Source organism: Netta rufina (assembly GCF_964035555.1).
Source record: "Netta rufina genome assembly, chromosome: 9".
In the NCBI taxonomy this organism is placed as follows: Eukaryota; Metazoa; Chordata; class Aves; order Anseriformes; family Anatidae; genus Netta; species Netta rufina.
In genome coordinates, this window is record NC_140132.1 from 13119500 (window position 1) to 13141530 (window position 22031).

The following is a 22031-nucleotide window of genomic DNA, read 5'->3' on the forward strand; positions in this document are numbered from 1 at the left end:
ATATGCCAGTGATTACCAGGTTAATCTCAGTGTTTTGCTAGTAACTTGCACAATTTTGTTGTAATTTTCTTGGTTGAATCATCCATTTCACTGAGACTTTGCTGTCGCAAAAGGCCATGTCTGAGCCTTTGTGCAACAGTTGGGCAGTGCTATAGCCCTGGGTCCTTGATTTTTAGAATGGGGGGAAAGGTCCTAAAGAGTACAAACCTTACCCTTCTGTTTGATCAAACTGATCCTCACAAAGTGCTGACATTACTGTCTGGCAGGAAATGATAGAGGCTAGAAACATATCATAAACGTGAGTATCACATGCATTTTGCTTTTAATTTGTATCAACAGGCATTGTAATCAGGGAGTGAATAACTTATAAAAGCATTTGATAGTTTTAATTTAAAAAAAAAAAAAAAGAAAAAGATTGAGTTAGCAAACAAATAAAGAACTGGTGACACGTTGCAATTTCAAAATAGAGAATTCCTCATTTTGATCTTCTGGTTTTGCTTTGTTGATATTTCATGGGGTAAACATCTCCGATAATAAGTGTCCCAAACAAATACTAAAGTGTCATGGAATATCCGAGTATTCCAATTATTTCATGAGATTTAGGCTCCAGTTCCACATCTTTCTGGTGTAGTAAATTAGTTTGTAGGTTGGCACCTTTCTGATGTTTTCCTAAGGACTTGTGACTTGTGTAAAGATAAGTCCACCTACTGTATGTGTATGAACTGTTTCAACAGGTTTATAATATCAGGAATTTTGGGAGGCTACCCTGAAAACAACTTCTGTCAGAGGAATGGCATCATCTTTACAAATTTGTGCATTGCTGCTGGCTTTGACAGGATTCACCATTTTGCTTGTCACTACCATGTCCAACAGATGGAAAATTTCTGACACTACAGCAGTGCTAGTTCCTGCAGAAAGGATTTCTGAAGGTCTTTGGATGGAATGCACAGTTACTGAGTTTGGATCAACACAGTGCAAGAAGTTTCTCTACATGTTGAGTTCAGATAGTAAGTGTATATATGCATATTAAATCCAGGGATATGCTTTTATTCCTTCTTCGTGGACAGTATCTTAGTGCAGTTGGACAGCACGTACTGCAGTTGTCACAGAGGTTCTCGTATGGACAGGATTTGTCCTTTATTACTTGCAGGCAGGTTAAAGGACCCCAGTGAAATCCATATGCTCTACTGCACAATCCAGGTCAGTAAGTACGACAGCTTTGGTGCTGTATCGTATTATTTTACTCAGTTTCATTCTTAACTACAAGCAGGCAGTATGTCAGTAAGTGTCAGCGTTTGTGCTTTGGTCTGGGAAAGGACTTGGATATTCCAGAACTCATTTGACTTTGTGATAAATCTGTGTATTTGTTCTAGAATTTTTCAGAGGTGGCTAGCTTAAATAAACTGTGTTTGTGTTAGTAGTACTTCTGTGCTTTCTGAGGTAGAATTAATGTGCTAGTGTGGTGGTTTGTCTGCGAAGAGAAAAAGAAAAATTGTCTTTCTAAGAACTGAAAATTATTTGTTTGTATTCTTTTTTTTTTTTTTTTTTAAATATTTTTCTGTAAACACCTTTTATATAGAAAAGGACCAGAAAGGACTGACATTTAAGTTTTCCTCAGAAGATTTTGTCTTAGAACTTCCAGAGCTTCCCGTGTATTTGTTTTCAGCTTTCAGTATTGGGCAGCCACTTTGTGCGTTATGTTACAGAATCATTTCTTCAGGTGTTCCCTTTTTTATGGATCCATGATTATTGTCATTGCTGTTTTTCTGGATTCTTTCCAGCTGATTTATTCACACACAGTGCTCAAGACTGGAAGCAGGTCTTACAAATACCACATCTCACAGACTTTGAAAATGTTGTTTTCTTGACAAGACGTGGACTCTGCTGCAGTCAGAACCACCTAACTGTGTAAGACAGATCTCTAAAATGGGACCACCTGAAAACTCTCAAGATTCATGGGTCTTCCTCAGGACCCCAAGTCCAGTGACCTCATTTGCATTCTTAACGACAGTGCCAGCTTAAGTATTCAGCATGCTGTAATGAGGCCAGAATTTGTAGCCTCAGAAAGCAAGTCATATCCTTTCAAGGATTTTAAAAACTCTGATCGTTCAGTCAGAGACAAATCAGCTTTGCCTGCCTTTCTGGTACCCAGAAAGAGTGCTCCTCTCCAAGTGTCAGAGTGCTCCTCTCCAAGACTTTCTTTATGTAGATAACAGGTTGCCTAAAATTCATCTAGAAACATTGATCTGATTTCTGGAAAGCAGAATGATGAGGCCAATAGTCCTTCTGCTCTCATGTGCAGCAGCAAGCTGGCACGGATGCGTACAATGGCAAGCAGAGACAATGTGGCACAGCCTCCTCTATTTTCATTCAGTTTCATTGCAACCAGCAAGGAAAAAAAAATAATTAACAGGAACAGAGGAGTTCCTGGTACACTAAAGCAGCCACCTTCCCCAGGGCACCTCTGTCATTCTTCCTCACAGAGCTATAGGCAAGGACTCCTGGTGGGTAGGGCTCAGTGGATCAACTTTAGCTGTCCAAAGAACTGCTTGTCACCTAAAAACAGCGTGGGGTTCCCCGTGCCAACCAACAGACATGTCATGTGTCTGTCTGGAGAGTTCTCGCTGTCTGTTGGCAGGGAGTTTCTCTTCTTACAGTGCTAAGTCAGCATTCCTGGGTCTTGAAGCAAATCCACAGAAGTGATTGAAAAGTTACAAGCTTCTGTTGACCAAACATTTAAGTTGTTAATGTTTTCATTCCTTTTTTTTTATTATTATTTTTTTATTTTTTATTTTTTATTTTTTCTTTCTTCCCTGTATTGGTTGATCTAATTAAAAAAAAAAAAAAAAAGAAAGAAAAAAAAAAAGAAGAGTACAATTTCTGCCTGTAAGCCCTATCTCAGCCATATTGCATGCTCTGCAACCATAATATGCCCTGTTTTGAGAATATCAGAGGGGGTGAGTAGCAATTTGTCTCTGGCTGTATATTGCCTATATATCAGTATGTCTTCGTTAGCATTTTACTTGCAGCATTTTCCAATCGTTCCCATCTGTTGCACACAGAGTGCATTTGTTTGCATTGCGGAGTGGCCTTGGAGTGCAGGAACTGGATCCCTCCTGGCTGAAATGAGGTAGGGAAAAGGTCTCAAGGAATGCACCTCGTGACTGCCAGCCGTCCGGTGGCATTTAGTTCACCCACCCAGCTGGACCAAGGCTGAAATGAAGCTCCTGTTGTAGATGTTGTAGGCATGAAGCTATCAACACCAACTTTTTTATTCTGATGATGCAGATGCTATTGCACAGCGGCACCGGCAAGCCCTTTGCTTACCAAACCATAGTTCATGAAATTTAAGCAATAGCGATCCTATATTCTACAGCATTTTTATTTCCTTTAAAGAAGAGTGCCTTCCTTAAGGGAATGATTAAATTGCCTAGTAACACGTAAGAAAAACTTGTGCATTCCAGGTCTACAGTTTAATCTGCTCTGTTTATACGTGTGCTTTATGATTGCCTGTTGAAATAGCCTTCTTAATAGCCTTTAGGAAGAGAGAATTTCTTAAATGATCTTTTTTAAAATAATTTTTTAGTCCTTGGCAGGATTGTAAAATCTGGGGAAACTTGATTCGAGTTCCTAGCTCAACTCAGCTTTGGAAGTCATATAACCAGAAGTGATTACTGAGGTTGCCAGGGTAACATCTGTGTGTGGATAAATGAATCTGAGACTCTTTGAAGGGTTTTTAACGGGATGCAGATATTCCAATATACCACCACAGTGTATTCATTTTACTGTGCCATCATTTTCAAATTGCAGTGATTTACCAAAAGGAAAAACCACATGAGAAGATCACTTCTCACCACATCACTGTGTATTTCCTTTGAAAGACTGCAAGTACAGTGCTGCTCAAGGTCATTCTGGCTGCGCTGCCCAATCTGTTCTTACTTAAATCAAAGAACCTCTTGGCTGCCAAGGGAGGAAAATCATCACAGTGGCGTAGTAGTAACCTTTTGTGAAAAACCATTGAGCTTTGGCTCAAAGTGACCAGTGAATTTTGAAAAAACGGTATATCTGCGTCGGGCTAGTTGTGGCTCTTACAACAACTAATCCTTCTGGGAGTATTTATGTAAACGTCGTGACTTTGCTACCATGCTGTGTCATAGCAGAGTGATTTTATGAAGAAACTGTGACTCCGTTTCCTGGAGATAAGAGCAGGTTATCACTATGAGAGATGGTTAACCTTGCTTGGATACAGAGGCCGTTTAAGGTATTAACGTTAGTGGATGATGTGAATTGAGTTTATGATTTTGTCTAGTGAATATCACAGAAGCAAGTAAACGAAGTTTAACGTACTTCTACTTTGTCTAGAATAGATTTTTTAATGCTATAGTAATCTGACAAACAGACACAATCAACTGGTATGTATTATTCTCATACAGCTATTTTGCTTCATCATTGTACTCCTTTTGAGATAGTTCTGTCGCAATGGTTCGTTCTGTCCCTTATATTTAATTTCTATGGAATGCATATCACATGAATGTTATCACAGTTGTATTCCTGTGTCAGTGGGACTGTTTAGCACTGTGTAACTATGGATCAATGGACTGTGAAATATTAATGAAAACCATTCATCCACAGACTTAACATTCCTGAAAGAAGCTGGCAGTACAGTTGCTGTGGATCACTTATGACCATAATTCCAAAAATGTGCTAAATTTTCTAACAACAGAAAAAATATTCCCGTTTTCAAGCTCTTTGTCACCAAGAAAATAACACAAAAAAGATGTTTTAAAAAAAATTGAGATCATTAACAAAATTACAAGCAAGTTTAGTCATGTGTGCACCTTAGTTGATTGCAGAGAAGGAAAGAGAGAAAATATTTGCCAATATCATCAGTTTTACAAAATATTTTCTAGGAATACTGGCTAGACTTTCTAGGCTGAGGGTAAGATTAGGCTCAATTTGACACTTCTCACTAGAAAAGTAATTAATATTGTTGGTAGATTTTTTTTAATAGTAATATATTTATCATGAACTACTCCCACTTCTTATTGTCGTAGACTGTAAGCCTTATCTCTGGGGTTGAGCAAAGAGCAAAGGTAGCCTCATTTTGGAGTGAAACCCAGAGGTAAAGCAGCAAGGAGGCTTCTGAAATACTTCACTTGATGATAATCTAATTATAGGGATACTTAACTGTTACTATTCACAAGCATGTCTGCTGCACTGGAAATTATTGGTTTTCTTTTGTGTTTGGTTGGATGGGCAATTATTGGAGCTACTTTGCCGCATAATTATTGGAAAGTCTCCAGCATATATGGTAGTGTGATCACAACGTCTACGTTGTACGAAAACCTCTGGAAGAGCTGTGCAGAAGACAGCACTGGAGTATCCAACTGCAGGGTATTTGACTCTATGTTTGCTCTGCCTGGTATGTGACTTTGTGCAGTCTTGTTTATATTGCTTAAGAATTTTGGGGGAAAAAATAGTAAGATTGTTGATTTTGTGATCTGATAGTACTGGAAAATAACATTGGCTTTCTGGCCAAGACAAACTTTGTAGACTGAAGTTATAAAAATCTTCAAATGATGTAATGTGTGGAACGCATTAGGAAGGGCTCTAGAATAAGGCAAATGAAGCTGCTTGATTGAGCATTTAATTTGGTGGGCATTTTAAATATAGTGTAATCTCTTTTCTAGCATCGCATGGGAAGAATTAATAGAAGTAATCTTTAAGACATCTTGTGGGAGTTCCATATTTGTATGGAATTATTGTTTGGGCATTCGTTTGCAGTGGTTGATAGCCAATGTTATCTGGAGTTTTTTCATAAAGGGGCTATAAATACTATTTCTTACCTAAGAAGTGAGTAGTGTTTTTTCCATGTTGAGACTGAAAATTGCATACAATGGAACAAATACAGTGAGTATATGAGTATATGTTTTAACGTACCCGTCAGAAGTTACTAACTAATGTCCTGTTGGATGTGGTTCTAAATATCGGGAAATTCACCAGAATTGTGGCGTGTGCTCAGATGTTCATTAAGGCAGTAGTTTGCGGATAATAAGCATGTTTATAGGTAGTAAAGCTAGTTTTTATTAATCTTGAATACTTCAGACTTATCCCGGATAAAACATGTCTTCCTAATTAGTTGGATCTACACCAGGAGTTGGCTAACCTCCTTAGAAATCTTCCTAATCTGAAGAATAGCTACCACAGCATTAGTGGCCATGAGGGGCTGAAGTCTCTTTCGCAGTCTGACCTAACCTGCTGTTACTGACCAGCTCTGGAACTCGCCCGGCAATGCTGCGAAGCTCTGTGTCCATCCTGGGGGAATAATCTATTCTTTGCTTTCTTCTAACAGTTTCCTAACAATCTTTCTAGCAAGTTGTTCCCCGACAGCTGGTTTTAAAATGCATGTGTGTATTAATAGGACCGTAACAGATACCCTACATAAACTCCTAAGCATTGCCACCAGCAGGATGAGTTTTTTTTTTTTTCTCTGCAGGGTGCTCATGCAAGTATGCATTTGGTTCGTTTATAACCCCCTTAATGGGTCAATTCTTAACTTAGTGCCCAAGACTCTGCACAGCATCTTGCCACTGAGCTATTTACACAGGTGCTGGCTCCCTGAGAGTGCCGTGCTGCTGCTCCTGTGTAGGTAGGGGCAGCAGGGCCACATCAGGTCAGGAGCTGCTGGTGAAAAAATGGGTTTCAAAGCCATCTGAGGGAGGCAGGAAAGAACATCGTGAGTGGAGGTGGTAAAGCAAAAGAGAAATGAAGGCAGACAGTGGGAATGCTTCTGGAGAACTGCTGATAACAACGTGGAGTTAGCAGGAAGGAAAAATGGGGGCAGTCAGAAAGTGAATTAACAGGCCAGGCTTGGAAAGTGAGTTTGTGGAGATAAGATGTGATCCACTGAAGAGGAGATCACTCTGTCAAGGAGATGTCACTGTGCTTGCGGGGTGTAGGCAGAGGAAAGGGGAAGGGAAAAAGCAGCTTGCAGAATTGAGAAGAAGAATTGAGAAGAAAAAGTTTTATAAAAGAACAACTGAAAAATAAACAAGTTAGAAAACACAGAACTGTGGGAAAAGTCAAGGGGACAGCTAGGCAAACCAGGAAAGAGGAAGAGAGTTGGACTGGGATCAATGAGAGATAAGCAAATAGTGGGACCTCCAAGAAATGCCTGTAGCACTCACAGATACGTGCCAAGGTGGAGTGAAGTTATTATGGTTAATTTAGGTGTGTATCAAATTGCTGCTTAGAAACTTATCTGAAATTATTACAGCAGAAGATGCCAGATTAAAAAAAAAAAAAAAAAAAAAAAAAAAAGGTGTCTTTGTTCATGGGGTGATGTCTCAATAGAAGGACCATAAAGATTTACTGTAAAGGCTTCCTTATTGGCAGCTGAGCTCTGTTGTACACGTCTGTTTGTGTGTTTTATGTATGGCAAATATCGGACTTATTTTTTTTTGAAACAGATTTAAAGCTTTTGAATTCAGCACACCATTAGCCCAGGTCACAAATGTTTGAACTGGGGACCTTTTTTAAAGCAGTATTGCTGACGATTAACACCACAATTATGTATAGTTAGCACTATACATCTAGTCACAACTAGATGAAACATTTGATAAATCAATTAGTCAGCTACCAAATGCTTTATATATATATATTTATATATATGTTCTTTTTAAGGTGTCATATGTGTTTCCTTCAGTGTCAGGGCTTAGGATAATTTCTTAAAATTAATATTGATAAATAAAGTTAACTTACTTTATCTTGTTCATTAAGCTCATTTTTAAGATAAAGACAGCAGAAAGTTGAGCTTTCAAATTGTGAAGTAAAATCCTCAGTTAAGGTTGGACAAGATTCATTGCTTCTGGTAATTTTGTCACTGTTTCTATCTTTTATACTTTGGCAGTATAGGCTTAATTTAATTTCTGTATAAATCCTTATTTGTTTTCTCTTTTTCTCTCTCACTCAGTCCACATTCAGGCATGCCGTGCCTTGATTATTGCTTCCATACTTTTGGGATTTATAGCTGCAGTGCTCTCACTTCTTGGTTTAAAATGCACAAACATTGGGATAAGCGATGAAGATGGAAAAAGGAAGTTTGCTGTCACGGGAGGATTTCTCTTTATTTTAGGAGGTAATACCAAAGCTGAAATGAGAATGCTATCAGTACTTTGCATTCCTGTCACAACTAGACTAAATGAAATGAACACTTACTCTTGTTTTAAAGCTGTTACAGACGTTAAAGGACTCACTCAAGTATGTGCTTTTAAAACTTTTTCTGGTAGGTCTCTCTTCGATGGTGGCTGTTTCTTGGTATGCTGCAATGATTACTGCTCAGTTTTTTGACCCACTGTACGCTGGAACCAAGTAAGTTAATAGATCTGTCACACCAAACCTCGGCATGTGTTAAATAGCAGGACTAACCTCAGCTGCTCCAGTGTTTCAGAACCTGGATCCTGATATGCAGCCCTGCAGAAGGAAACATTTGTTGTCAGGAAAATTTTTCACCTCAGAGCTGTTTGCTGTTGGTGGGGAGGGAGGAGAGGTCTCCCTGGAAGGTTTAGTGAATGTGTGGGGAGTATCAACCCCAAATTTGTATCGGGTTGTTGGCACAGAGTGCTCCCTTGTACTGGAAAATCGTGATCTCCTGCAGTTTCCCAGGAGACCCAGAACTGAATTTAATAGTGCTGAAGTTCCCAGCAAGATTTTTTTTTTTTTTTTTTTGATCTGCTGTTGTGCTTGAGCCAAAGTGATTCCTTTCTTCTTGTTTGTATCTTTGTCTGAGCCTCTCTCTGTCCCCTGATTATCTGTTTGCCCTCTGTAGGTATTCTGATATTACAGAGGACAGTGGAATACAGATTTGGTAAACAATGGTAGATCTACTGTCCTTTTTCAGAGCCTTCTTATGCTAACATGAAATCTCCTTTCCTTATGGCTTTTTTCCCTGCAATTCCATTTGTGGAAAAAAGACTGTTCTTAATCCTCAGGTACAGTGCAAAAAATAAATAAATACATCTCTTTTGTCCTCTCTGTGTACAGCATCACTCTTCTGCCATACTGGCTCATAATCTTGGGCATTATGTTCGTGGCACTTCTGCTAGATCCTTACCTCCCAGTTGTTTTTAAGGAAAGCATTCATTTCACCTTAGTTTAGCTATCTGAGGTTTAGGCAAACAATCTGAGTTATTTACCTACATGCCAACTGTGGTGAGTAGAGCAACAGACTTCTTGACTGTGTCTATTACAGCTTCAGATGGGACCTGGTGAACCGCCTTAAGAAGTTAGGCATCTTCCCTCTAGACTTCCACATAAGGGTTAGACGATCACAAGCTAAGGCTCATGTATTTCTCATCTGATTCCAGTCTTTACCATGCATGGTAACTGCAGAAATTGTTAATTATGTACCCTTGACAAATATAGTTTCCTGTGCTACTATTGGTTATGAATGCTGGAAGCAGGGTTGTTCCTGGCTGTCACTTCAAATGTTTGTTTTTTCATGGCTATGCCTTCATTGGCATCAAATATGTGCTGCATTTGTTCCCTTTCATGTCCTTCGTGATCTGTCTGCCTTCTCCATCATTCATTGCTCTTTGTTCAAATGCTGACGCCTGCTTCTGGGAAGGCCACAGTACCAACAGCCTTCACTGTCTGTCTGTTCACTTTTCAAACATGTATTTTCATGTTTTAACCTGTGCTGCTGCTCCCTTTTGGGAATAGAGTAAGATGTTCAGATGCCTCAGATATACAAATAGCCATGGATATATTTTGTCTAAATGACAAAGAAAATTAAAACTTCTACCTTTTATTTTTCTTAGCACTGAGATGTAGACTTAATTGAATCTCCACAAGCAAATGTAACGAAAGTACAGAAAACAGCCTGAACTGAGTGCTAGAGACCTGCAGGTAGATAAAGAATACCACTGAGGTGTCCTGCTTGTCTTAAAGAAGTCAATCCCCCCCATATGATAACAGCTCAATGTTGGATTGCCTTATGAATTAAAATGACGCAAAGTTTGTGGGACTATCAGCTCATACAGTTGCGCACAGCCAAGTTTTGAGGCATAAAAACCCTTATTCTTATCTGATATAGAAGCAACAATCTTCAAAACTAAGCGTCCGTTTAGGATAGCTTATCTTGACAAACGGATTTATCAATGAAGAGCAAGGGTAGAGGGAAGTGACAGGGTGTCTCCTTCAAAGAGGGAAGAAGGGTGAGTGAAACAAGTAACACATTGTCTGCAGAACATGAGAGAGGTGGGTTGAGGAAGAGGGAGGGTTTATAATTTGCCAGCACCTCTACCAAGTATATAGTTTTTAGCTCAGTAAACTATAAAGCTTTATTTCCTAGGATTATATTTGAAGTGTTTTACAGGTTTCCCCTTGAGGCTCAGTTCAGGGGAGTCAGAAGTGAAGTGCTTTGTTATGAATCAAAGTACTTTCCGCAATTGCTTGGATGTTTGTAAGTTTTCCTTGCGTATCCAAACAAGCACTGAGAAAGAAATTGCACTTCTAAGACTTTTTTGTTTTATGTCCCCTTGAGAGAATTATATGAAGAGTAATAAATACGTTAGAGGATTGAAACGACTGATGATAAGGAATTGCAGTTTGTAGAATAGCTCGCGAGTTTTATAGCTGTTTATAGCTGTTGGGCTCCAACATCAGTGTGTGTTAATCAGTTACTAGATTGTTTGTATTCAGTAGCTAGAGATTTTTTTTTTTTTTTTTTGTATCTAAACTTCATGCTTAAGACTATCAGTTTGCTAAGCAGTTCTTGGTGAAATAACTTTGATCATTGGTAAAGCTGGACATGCTCTGTTCTTTTAAGGAAGTTTGTCCTCCTTGGACTCTGTGAGAAGGGTTTAATTTCAATTGCAGGGCAGTATTGATCTTCAGTCTTAAGAAACTGGGAAATCTGTTTTTCAGTTTACTTTTTTGTTTGTTTGTTTGTTTTGTTTTGTTTTTCTATGACTGAAGCAAATTAGTAATATTAACCTCTATTAATTCTTAGAGGAATTTCTCATACAACTATGAAGGGAACCTAAGTCCTCCATGGATCCATCCTATTATACTTCCCTTTGGTATGATGTCTACAGCATTCCTGTCTTCAGGCAACTAGTCAGCAGAGCCCATTGCATGCACTAGTCAGTGCTCTCTGATTGTTCCTTAGTATTCCTCCACATTCTTCCAGCAATTTTTCCTTTTTTTTTTTTTTTTTTTTTTTTAGGTAACGATTCTCTCTCTGTTCTGTGTTTGCATATTGCCTAAAGCAGCAGGGACATGAGCTCTACTTGGGGCTCCAGTGTATGATGGGAACACAGAGAGCAGTGAATGTGTGCAAGCCTTAGAAACCTACCTGATACCAGCTAGTTCTGGAGTTAGAAGCATTGACACTGTTACATAGTGACTTTGTATTTTCAAATAGAAAGAATATAAACAATCTGATTTCAGTATATGTTCTGCACAGTCCATGACACTTATTTCGTCCTTATATTGGCCTTGCCAATGTAAGTGAAACTGGAAGATTACTTACTTACTTGCTGTCTGTTTCATGAGGAATAGCTAACCACAGGAATTGTTTTTATATGGACGTGATACTGGATCACCTGTAAGTAGCTGTTTTTATAGAACTAGTTGTTCCTTTCTAGTAGGAAAACCAGGAAAGGCTGATTCTTTATTATATAGTTTCATAACAAAATTACATATCCTAATGAATATTCAACATTCTCTGTGGTTCTGTGGCTGAAATACATTTATGAACAATCCCAGAATGAGAAAGAACAGTTCCCAGTTTTACTGTACAGAGCTAGACACTCCAGAAAATTTCCCAGTCCAGGAATTTCACAGATAGTGAAGTTAACTCACAGATTAGACCTGACTGAACCTGGTAAAGTCTGGCAGGAGCTTCACAAAAAGAGGAAAACACATTTTTATATATGAACAAAGACTATATGTGCAACACAGGTATATCTCTGTGGTCTAAGAAAGTATGGCAAAATTTCTTTCTTGGCTGCTTCTGTCACATCTATTTATGCTCAGCATGCTCCCTGCCCAAATGCTATCTTGAAGAAGTCCTGAACTTCTTCAGTCTTTGGGCAGCCTTGTGCTGGTTTGACTTTTAGTAGCTTCGTTCTGCTGGGGACCGAAGAGGCAGGTCTCTGATGGAGAAAAGGCAGTTGATGAGTAACAATCAGACCACTGATATGGAATTCAGCATGTGTAAAGGAGTATGCATACAACTTTTATTTTCCTCTTTTCCTTTCAAAGTACTCATGCCAATTGCTTTATATGGATTCTGTTTTAAGATTCAACTTCTCTCTTTTATTATCAACAGTTTATTGAATGTACGCAATTATTTATTGCTACTTGTCTTTATGTTGCTCAGTACTTTCTGTCCTGTCACCAGTTTGGCAGAGCACTTGAATACACACCTAAGAGTTTTACTGAACAGACATAAAACCAGGTCTGTTCTCCTCTGTTATCTCCTGAAGTACCTTTTTGTGAGCTGACTTCTACCAGCATGGAATTTGTTTGTTTGGATGTTTTGTGTAGCTTATGGCTCAGTGTAAAGTAATGGCTTTGTGATCCTGTTATATGCTGCTTCCATAACATCTTTCATGTTTCAGATATGAACTAGGAGATGCTCTGTACTTAGGCTGGGCTGGATCTATTCTTTATATGCTTGGTGGTATCTTCCTAACCTGCTCGTGCAAAGGGAAGAAAAAAATGGAATACAGGTAATCTTGAATTTGTCAGTTACAATAATAGCTGTCGATTATGTACCATTTTCTGTCTGCATACTGTTATCTCCTTCACCCTGGTTTACATCTGCACCCATATAAACCGGAAACTCTACGTACTAATTCAGTGCTCTGGTATATCACAGACTTGTGATGGGGGTGATGCTGTACTGAATACTTGTACCTCCCAAATGCTTTACCTGTTGATAATTGACTGCAATCAGCAGTCACCTATAGCTAGTCTTAGATAATTCTGATCATGCATCTAATATCTATGTGATGAAAATATGCAGTTAAAGAGCAAACTATGTTTTGCCCAAAGAAAAGTATATCAAAGAATATAGTGTGTTGTAATTAAATTCTCCTGTGATACTCACTATGACTAAAATAGTCAAACAACATTTAATTTTAAGAAAATGTAATGGCATTTTCCTCCCAACTTGTATCCAATTGATTGTTAGAAATGTATGATATCTTCTTGTTTCTTGTGGAATGTTTTAGTGTGCATCAAATCAGAGAAATCAACATTTCTGGCCTACATATTTAACCTTGCCTGGATTTTTTTTTCCAATCTTTAATTATTCATACATACGGAAAGTCCTTTACTCAAAGAGAGGGATGAAATTGCCAGAAATAGTAGAGGTCCATGTCAACCCAGAACTCAAATAGCTTGGAGGATGTACTGGCTAGGCCTGAGAGGATCATAACACGGAAGCAAGAAGCACAATCACTGCTACTATATTTAATCTTAGGAAAGTTATGTCAAAACACCTAATAAGTGAGAGTGTTCCTCTGATACTCTGTTGCCTAATCTGAAACCAGTGAAGTTTTATGGTAATATTTTATCAGCCCTGTTGTACTTTAGATCTGACTCACTGTGCTTTAATACAAAGTACCAAATACCCTGAAATATCTTGAAAAATCAGGTAAAACCAAGGAAGGCAAAACACGTTCAACATGAATGATAGATGAAGGGGTTAGGCTGAAGATAGTTCTGTTTTCCTTTCTCATCATTTCAATTCCTTTATTAAGAACTGCAGCTTGCACAACGGCATTGAAGTCTAGATTCTTTTCAGCTTTAGGTGCTTGACTAAAATGATCAAGGAAAGGCACACGTTAGTTAGGAATGCAGAGTTTGTTTCTAGCTACCAGAGAGACAGTTGTGCCACAAGCCGAAGAGCCTGTCTCTTTCCCCTTAACTACAAGACTGATGAGAACAATAAGCTTTAAACTTCTGCACCTTTGGGAAGCGTGTGCTATCACTGCATTGGATACAGACCGTAACGAGTATCTTCCTAATTATCTGAAACTGTGGCTGTGAGTGTAATGCCTATTCTTTTTTATCTTTTTTTCTTAATTTACAGTGCCAGCAAATACAGATATTCAGCAGGCCAGCCAGCCCTTCAGCAGCAAATTTACACCAAAAACTCTGAGACAGTCACAAGTGCCAAGGAGTATGTCTAAACTGATATTTTTACATCACTTGTAATGTTAGTAGGTTATGAATTTAAATTAGCAAAGTGAACTACTTCCGGTGTTTCAGTTCCAAGTTGCTATCTTTCATCTTAATTTGGAGATGATTTACATCTGAGCACCTCCTCCTGGAAATGGTTTTAAAGTGGAAATAGGTTTCTGCAGAGAATGAAATCCTGCAGCATGAAGATTGTCTGTATGCTGAGAAGCCTGGTCAAATTGAATCACAGAGTGTGGTACATCCTGATAATCAAGACCAACTTTTGCTATTTCAGAAAACTAAAAAATGTGGAACTTATATGCTGTAGCTGCCTGCTGGTTAATATAGCTCACTGTTAGAAACGTATTGTATTTTCGTTAATGTTTAGCAGCTTTGGCTTTTGACAGTAAAGCTTTATTCCACTGACTGACTGAAACAGATTTTTCGATGAGAAGCATCCTGGCAATTAATGAAGATGCAGCCTGCGTACCAGGGCTTGAAGTCTCATGGTATACTGAAATACATATGATGTATATAGTCAAGATTTATGAAACCTTCGAAAATCCTTTAGAAACATCCATTCGCTTCCGTATCTGCAGATGTACAACTAATGCCTTGTTGGTTGGAATGCAGCTAGGAAAGATAAATGACACAAGAATGAACCAAACACAGCTGGGAGTGGAGAAAGCATTTGGTCAGAATATGCCTTGTTGTAACTAGAAGACAGCCCTGATTTTTTATTTTTATTTCTATGTTTTCAGGTTTTAAAATAATTCTATTTTAACTTCCAGCAATCTCTTACTTTGGGAACTTCTCTTGCATCTGAATTGCCTCATTCATCAGTTGCTTTATTCTCTGTCGTGATTCCAGCTTTAGAATTTCTGCCTTAAACTACCCCAATATTGGGAGCATATGTTTGGCTTATGTAAGCACTTACGACGCTGAAGATGAATTAACTTTCCTTCCTACTGATGTTTTGAGCAACGTGGAATGGAATTTCACTCTGTAGGTTCTTGGTGTTCGTAACTTCCCTCTTAAATTATAAATGTTTTAATACAGTTCAACAAAATACTTGGGTATTTCTTTCTGCTTTGAACAACTTTTGGCAAAACATAGCAGTACTCTTCTTTAGAAGCTTCACGCCATCCTCCTGAGCCTTCCTTCTTTGTCTATCCAAATAGATAATTTCACAGTGCAATCTGCAAGTACTCTTAGAAAAAATAGTTTAGCCACGTTGCTTGCATACAAGTACAGCTGAACAGCTGACTTATAAACTGACCTATTAAAGCATGAATTTGGGCACTTGTAGATCTTTTAAAACTTAGTAAATAAAGCTAAAAGGAGTCATAATTACTATCGTGTTGCCAGTGTCATCTTCTTTCCTCCACTATGAACTATTCTTCTTAAAATCATCCCTTTGGTATATTGGCAAATAATTTCAAAAGCAGAAAAGCCACTTAACTTGCAAGGCAGGAGCTGAACACCTTACCATCACCTGAATATTCTGTCCTCTGGACCTTTATGTAATTTTGTGATGGTACTTTAGTCTAGTTGGAAGTAAGGAAAATTTAGGTCTCAAGCGGAGCAGTTCCTTTGTCAGCTTCCCACTGGAGACTTCAGCTCATGAAGATGAATTATGATCCTGTAGGTGAGAGAGCAATTCAGAACTTCCTTGGTCTTGCATTGGATCTTCTAGTGACATCACTGGGAAGTTTAATGAACACCAGAAGATGAGTAAAAATCCCCATGTAGTAACTCATTCGTTCATTCAATACATGATCTTCATATTCAGTGTTACTCTGGGGAAAGTAAACGTTGCAGATACCATGTCTTTCATCTGTTTACAGCCCTTCCAACAATTTTGTGTTTTTGCTGTTTTCCCCTGTTTATCTGCCCCTTTTTCTTCAACAGCAATGCTCTGAATGAATTTAGTGGACCATCCACTCAGTCTGGGGAGTAAGACATTTTATGTTTTGGTGATAAGGGAAGTGTTAGTGTTTTTTTTTTTTTTTTTTCTAATTTAGCTGTAGCAAGCCACTTGAAAATAGCAATCTGTGAAGATGTTTTAAAACGAGTTAAGTCCTTTGTTCAGCAGATCAGACTGCTTTGATATTTTCAAATCTTCTTCATATCTCTGTAGCTGAGACCAAAATCCTGCATTGGGTTCTGCTACTGGCCTGGCAGCCTTCACCGTCTAGAAAAAAGGAGAGATGTTGTAGAAGCAATGGAGGTTATAATTCAAACTGATTCTTCCTCTGAGACTTTTGAGATTTGCTTTGGCTTTGATTTTGCGATGGAATAATAAATCAATATTTTTGATGTCCTCAATCTGTGCTTGGTAAAACCACCAAGTTCCTGGTCACGGCATGGATAAGACATGAAAAGGAGCTGTTGAATTTGCTGGAAATGTGAATCTCTGCCATGTACCTGAAAGCCTGTGTGTAGTACAGGCAAAGCAGTTATCTAAATTAGACACCTAAATTATACATATATATATATTCACCCAAATGGGTGAAGACTAACAGACTGTAGAGCACAAGTCCTGTTTATTATACAAGAATCCTTATAAAAGGTAGGTGCTATTATTTGTAGCTAGCCTCTCACTGTTTAGCAGGCCTAAGAGATGTTTCTTTGCTACATTGAGATGTCACACAGATGATATGTATGTGACAGCTTTAAGAGCAAATCCTGGAAAACAACTTTTGCAAATACTCGTTTTATTTTCACTGAATTGCTTCACGTCTCTGTCTTTAAGTTCACTTATCATAAATAAGGAAGTGATAGGGGAAATGATAGCAAACAAACCAACTTGGAATGTGTCCTTTGCTACCAGTGTTAAAGCATATCTGCATTTGTAATTATGTTTGTCCCAGAAACCTTACGTTGAAGGCTTATTTGTCCAAGTGTGTGTGGGGAGTAGGTGTGTGAAAAAAATTACAGTGGAATTATATCCAAATGTTGCATACCCAAATAACAGTTCTTAAATAGGTGAGAGCACCAGAACAGCTGGGAGAAGTCTTTCCATAAGAAATCATCATTATTCATAACAAGCGTTGCATTTAGAGCCCAAAAGATGTCTAAACAGAACTGTGGGTGTAAGTACAATACCTCAAAGGCATCCTTGAGTGGGAGTTTTCGGTGTCTCATCAGGTAAGCAGTGCAAATAGCAGCTGATCTGCTGCGGCCGTTCTTACAGTAAACTAGGCACTTCCCACCGCCCCGGACAGCTTCTTCTATAGCATCGCTGCACTGCTCGAAATACCTGTACAGGTCTTCTGCCGGATCATCAAAAACAGGGACGCGGATGCCTCGGACCTGCTGGAGGCCGGGGAATGGCTGCTGCCTGGTGACATTGACGCAGAAGGTGACCCCCTCTCGCGCGAGCAGGTCCTCATCGCAGGCTGTCCTGGCGTTGCTGATGAGCAGCGAGGCGGTCACCTTGCCTGGCTGGAGCATTGGAAGCCGAGGGCACGGTGCCACCAGCACCAGCACCCCTCTGCACAGCTCCCCGGCTGCTGCCGCCGAGCAGCCCTTGCCTGGGGTATCGGGGGGCAGTTTGCCTCCAGCAGTAACCTGCGCCAGCCTCGCTGTCCTTCATCCAGCTGCCTGGGCTATATTTATTCCCTCCCTGCAGGCTTGGCAGTAAAGGATTCAGGCAGGTCCTAGCGCCTGCTAGCTTGTGAGAGCGCTGTTTAAAAAGCTGAAAACAACCTCAGAGCCCCCGGATCCGACTGTAAAACGATCAGATTTGTGCAGCCCCTGTTCCTGTAGCTGTTTCTTACTAAAAGACAGAAGCCTCCCTAACAGGAAGCCAAGCAGCAACAATGCAACATTGATCTGAGAGCCAGCTTACCCTGCCCTTTGCTTTTGTTGTAGCAAAAGTGGCTTCTCCTACCCAGAAAATATTCCAGCAGAGAGCTAGATATAGCAGCTGTACTCTTGCTGGCTGTCAGTAACGCTGCAGGCGTGGTGCCCTGGAAGTGATTATCTTCTGGGGAGGGTGCAGGCAAGTGCTCAAGCTGTAAGGGGCAAGAGAGGGAGGACAAGGCCAGGGAACTGGGGATGGGGCTGCCACATGGGCTGGTGCCAGAGAGTGCCGCAGGGCTGGGTGCAGGCACCAGCAGGCATCCCTGCAGGTCATGCCTGCCCCTCACCTCCTTCAACACTTCCCTGCCTGGCCGTGAGGCAGCAGGAGTCCCTGACCGGCACTTGCTGATGACACAAAGATGCCCGTGGGCTATCAAAGTGGAAGGACATGGACGAGTTGGACTAGCATGAAAAGCAAAGTCAGCAAGAAGTCAGCCATGTGGGATGAAGATGCATTTTTATTTCACAGTGGAGATCCACGAAGCTGGCCTGCACACAATTGCCTGCACACATCGCAACAGTGGCGTGCCAGAGGGAAGCCAGCTCCAGCACTGAGGGAAACGGCTCTCACGCAGGCACAAGCCCTGGTGTCCCACCTGCCTTTTGGCACAAGCCTCACCTGCCCAGAGGCACGCAGCTCTGCCCCATCACTCCCATCATCTTTCTCCTGACTGGAGGAAGGCCCTCATGGCCAAGGAGGTGCGTTTCAGGCTGGGTCCCTGGTGTTGGAGAGCAGAAAACTTGTCAGGAGCATGTGGCCATGCCACTGCCTGCCCTGGGGACGGGAGGGAGGGCTGTTCTGCTTGATGTGCAGTCATGAGCTCTGGGAGCCCTGGGGCCTCACCAGCGCCACCCACCTTTCTCCTGGAGCTGTTACCCAGGGCTGTGCTCCCGGCTGGGTGCTGGTGGCCTGTCAGAGTCTCTTCTGGTGGAGGTTGTTTCCCACTGAGGGAGCCAGGCTCCAGGCTCTGCTCCCTGGTGTACCCAGGGCACGTGTCGGCACCAGTTAGGAGCCTTTCTGCAACCAGCACCGGGGTTTGCTTCATTAGATGGGAACAAATGGTTTCCCACGCTATAGCAAGACACTAGCTGCTACGTTACCCTTCTTGTCCTGCCTGGGAGGTCGCAAAAGCACAGCTTTCTTTTGCCTGCATTCATTGAGGAGCTTGTTGTGGTAGTCCCTGAGCGGTGTGCCATGGGCGGTCTCCAGTTCAAACCTGGATGTGAGGAGAAGACACTGGTGTGACTCAAGGCACCACAGCTCCTTGGCAGCTCTCATCAGAGCCCTTTTGGCCAGCCTTTCCCACAGCAGAGCACAGCACAGCCCCAGCAGAGCAGTGCAGGCCCTGAGTTAGGAGTGTTTCCTCAGCTCCTCTGTACATCCTCTGAGCTCTGCCCGGTGGCAATGGCTGTGCCATGCAACAGCCCCTCTCCTGTGGGCCCTGCGTGAAGCCACATGTAGGGGTGAGAAGCAAAAGCAGCCAGGGCAGTTGTGGGGAGAGCATCTTCGTACAAGGCTTTTCCCTGAGTGCCCACCCGGCAGAACCAGCACAGGGCTTCGGGCACACGCACTCACTCTGGGAAGATGATGACGCGCCCAGAGCAGGTCAGGGACGCCGCGGTTGCTGTGCGAGGGATCACCAAGTCCAGCATCCCTGGGACCTGCAACAGAGGAGTGCAGAGCTGAGGAGATGCGATGCTGGGGAGATGACTGGGGCAGCTGGCTTCCCACTGCTACACGACCACATTGCCTCTCTGAAACACCCACAGCTCATCCCCAATAGCCTGTTCTCCTACTGAGCAGGCAGCCTTGATGCTGCATCATAAACTTTTTGTGAGCGCAGCAGCTGGGATGCTGCTGCAGGGACCAGTCCTTGCTGAGACGAAGGCCCAGGTTCTCAGGGGGCTCCCCAGGCCACGGCAGTCCAGGAGTGAGCAGCACTAACAGGCGTGTGGCAGCAGGATTGCAAAGGGTGCACTGCAGCAGTGGAGAACAGAAATGCTTACCCTCAACAGAGCTTCTTTCAGCGTGTCCTTCCCCGTCATCATTTCCAGAAAGTCACGGTAGTATTTCATTTGCACTCGTGTGCCCTCAATGAGGAGCATGCCGATGTCCTTCAGGATAAGCGCGACGTTCCTTCCCTTCCTGATGCAGCGGGAGAAGAGGGACATGGTGGCCTGGATGCACCCCACCACTCGTTTTGCAGACACAAAGGTGGCCGCAGCTATCTGAGCGTACTGCAGGGGTTCCAGAAGTTTGTCACCTGGAAAACCACACAGGAGGGTTGGGGATGGGGCAGTAACACAGGCTACACCTGCACCCCAGCAGTCCCCAGGCTCTCGGGGATGCCTTGCAGCAGAGGACACGGTGCCGAACTGTGTCTGGAGCCAGCAGCGGAGCAGGTTCCAGGGGCCTGCTTCCCTCCAGGCAGTTTTTTCAGGGCTGCTGGCTCTTGCAGCTGTGGCACACAAGGAGCCTGTTGTGAGAGCGGCTCCACAGCAAGCAGTTTGTGTTTGAGGGGCATCAGCAACTCTCCGACCTGGGAGAGGGATGGGAGCCATTTGGTCACCTTGGCCATGCGGTGGGGGAATGTGCACCTCCCTGAGCTGCCAGGGCTGTAGGCAGACAGCTCACCTGGCAGATAGGCCTTGTCGTCCGTCAGCTGGTGAGCATCAGCGAGGTTCCTGGCCAGGCGGAAAACAGGGCGCTGCACCGTCAGGTCCCTGGCCCGAACCCGGAGTCGTTCAGGGATGGTGTCGAAGGACCCAAGGGTGGGGATGCGGACACCCTGCAAGCAGCAGACGGACCCAGCAAGGCAGGAGGGTGAGGAGAGCAGGAGGGAAAACAGGCTGCCCTGCTGGAGTGCTGGACACAAGCTGCCAACTCTGCTTGGTCTCCGTGAAAGCCGTGCTGGAGCCAGCAGCATCCTCAGGCCTGTGGCTTTCAAGGGGTGTCCAGCAGCAGTTTTGTACAAGCCGTATTTCTCCCTTGGCCAGGTCTCCTAAGGGGAGGTCCCTGTCTTCTGGGGAGGGGCAGATTAATGGCAGTTCCTGGCCAGGGAAGCATCAGGCCCTTGGAGCCCCCAGGCAGAAAGGGAGAAGGGGGTGAGCCCACCTTGCACAGCAGGAGCTGCTGGTGGACGTAGCCAGCCACGGTGTCCCAGACGGCGGCTCTCACTGGGAAGCAAGCGAAGGCCATGTCACCCTCTGCCAGCTCCCAGCCCTTCGGCTCACCCTGACAGGGGTGATGCGCTCAGGGTGGGTGCTGGCCTTGCTGCTGCAGGGGCTGTGTCTGCCCTTACCCACAGCAGTGAACGGCGGCACCATGGGGCCCTCCCGGCTGGTGTCCCAGAAGTCCATCCTGGGCCGCATCCCGCTGGCGAGGCGCTTCCCACGGAGAGGGCAGCCAGGCCCCGGGGGACCTCGGGGAGGGGGCAGCACCCCGCCACCCCCACCTGCTCCTGTTGTGATGCAACAGGGGCCTCTTGTTGCCTTGGCAGGGCCCAGTCCCCATTGGTGCGGGGAGGCACCGTGCCCCTCTCACCTCTGTGCCCCTCTCACCTCTGTGCCCTGGGAGCACGCAGCTGGCAGCAGCTCCCTTTGCAGCCTTTCTGCCTGCCACCAGGCTTTGGTGACAGGAGACTTCATTGTGGTACCTGGCAATCACTCGGAAAGCTCACCTGTAAGTGAAAGCTGTGATTGCCTTGGTTTGTACAGCTAAACTGCTCCTGCTTTATGGTAAAAAACAGACAAAATAGTGGTGTTTTCCAGCTTTTGCTCTTCTTAATCTCAAATGTAGGGCTGAGCTACTAAGCAGCGACCTATTTGGCACAGCCTACTGGTGTGTGGGGCTGTGGGCATGGGCTTTGTTACTGCTGAGGTTTCTTTTCTCATCACGGCCGCTCTTGTTACCCAAACTGTGGTCTTTATTTGTGGGGTGTGAACTCTCCACTGAGCTGAAGGGCAGCAGC

At 42.8% G+C, this 22031-nt stretch overlaps 2 protein-coding genes across 2 annotated transcripts; one reads left to right on the forward strand and one right to left on the reverse strand.

Annotated features, from left to right (window-relative positions):
• Nucleotides 1–790: 790 nt before the first annotated feature.
• On the forward strand, nt 791–14214 carry LOC311212619 (claudin-15-like; the record flags this gene model as incomplete). The annotated part of the gene is made up of 5 exons (XM_084292115.1): nt 791–1007; nt 7973–8137; nt 8289–8370; nt 12627–12737; nt 14105–14214. 5 exons carry the CDS (start codon nt 791–793, stop codon nt 14202–14204), a joined length of 675 nt encoding a protein of 224 aa, XP_084148241.1. The 3' UTR covers nt 14205–14214.
• A 1-nt stretch (nt 14215) lies between these two features.
• DUSP28 (dual specificity phosphatase 28) lies at nt 14216–17783 on the reverse strand. Its single transcript, XM_084292116.1, has 2 exons — nt 17302–17783; nt 14216–16387 (listed from the first exon to the last, which is right to left on the reverse strand). The coding sequence occupies exons 1-2, from the start codon at nt 17647–17649 to the stop codon at nt 16259–16261; spliced, it is 477 nt and encodes a 158-aa protein (XP_084148242.1). The 5' UTR covers nt 17650–17783; the 3' UTR covers nt 14216–16258.
• Between the last annotated feature and the right edge of the window lie 4248 nt (nt 17784–22031).

What these genes read in the sequence shown, in the direction of transcription:
- DUSP28 (XM_084292116.1), bottom strand. Translation starts at nt 17,649, where the DNA reads ATGCTCCAGCCAGGCAAGGTGACCGCCTCGCTGCTCATCAGCAACGCC. An exon ending in CACTCAAGGATGCCTTTGAG is followed by an intron (nt 16,388 to 17,301) that starts GTATTGTACTTA and finishes CCTTTTTTCTAG; the next exon opens with ACGGTGAAGGCTGCCAGGCC.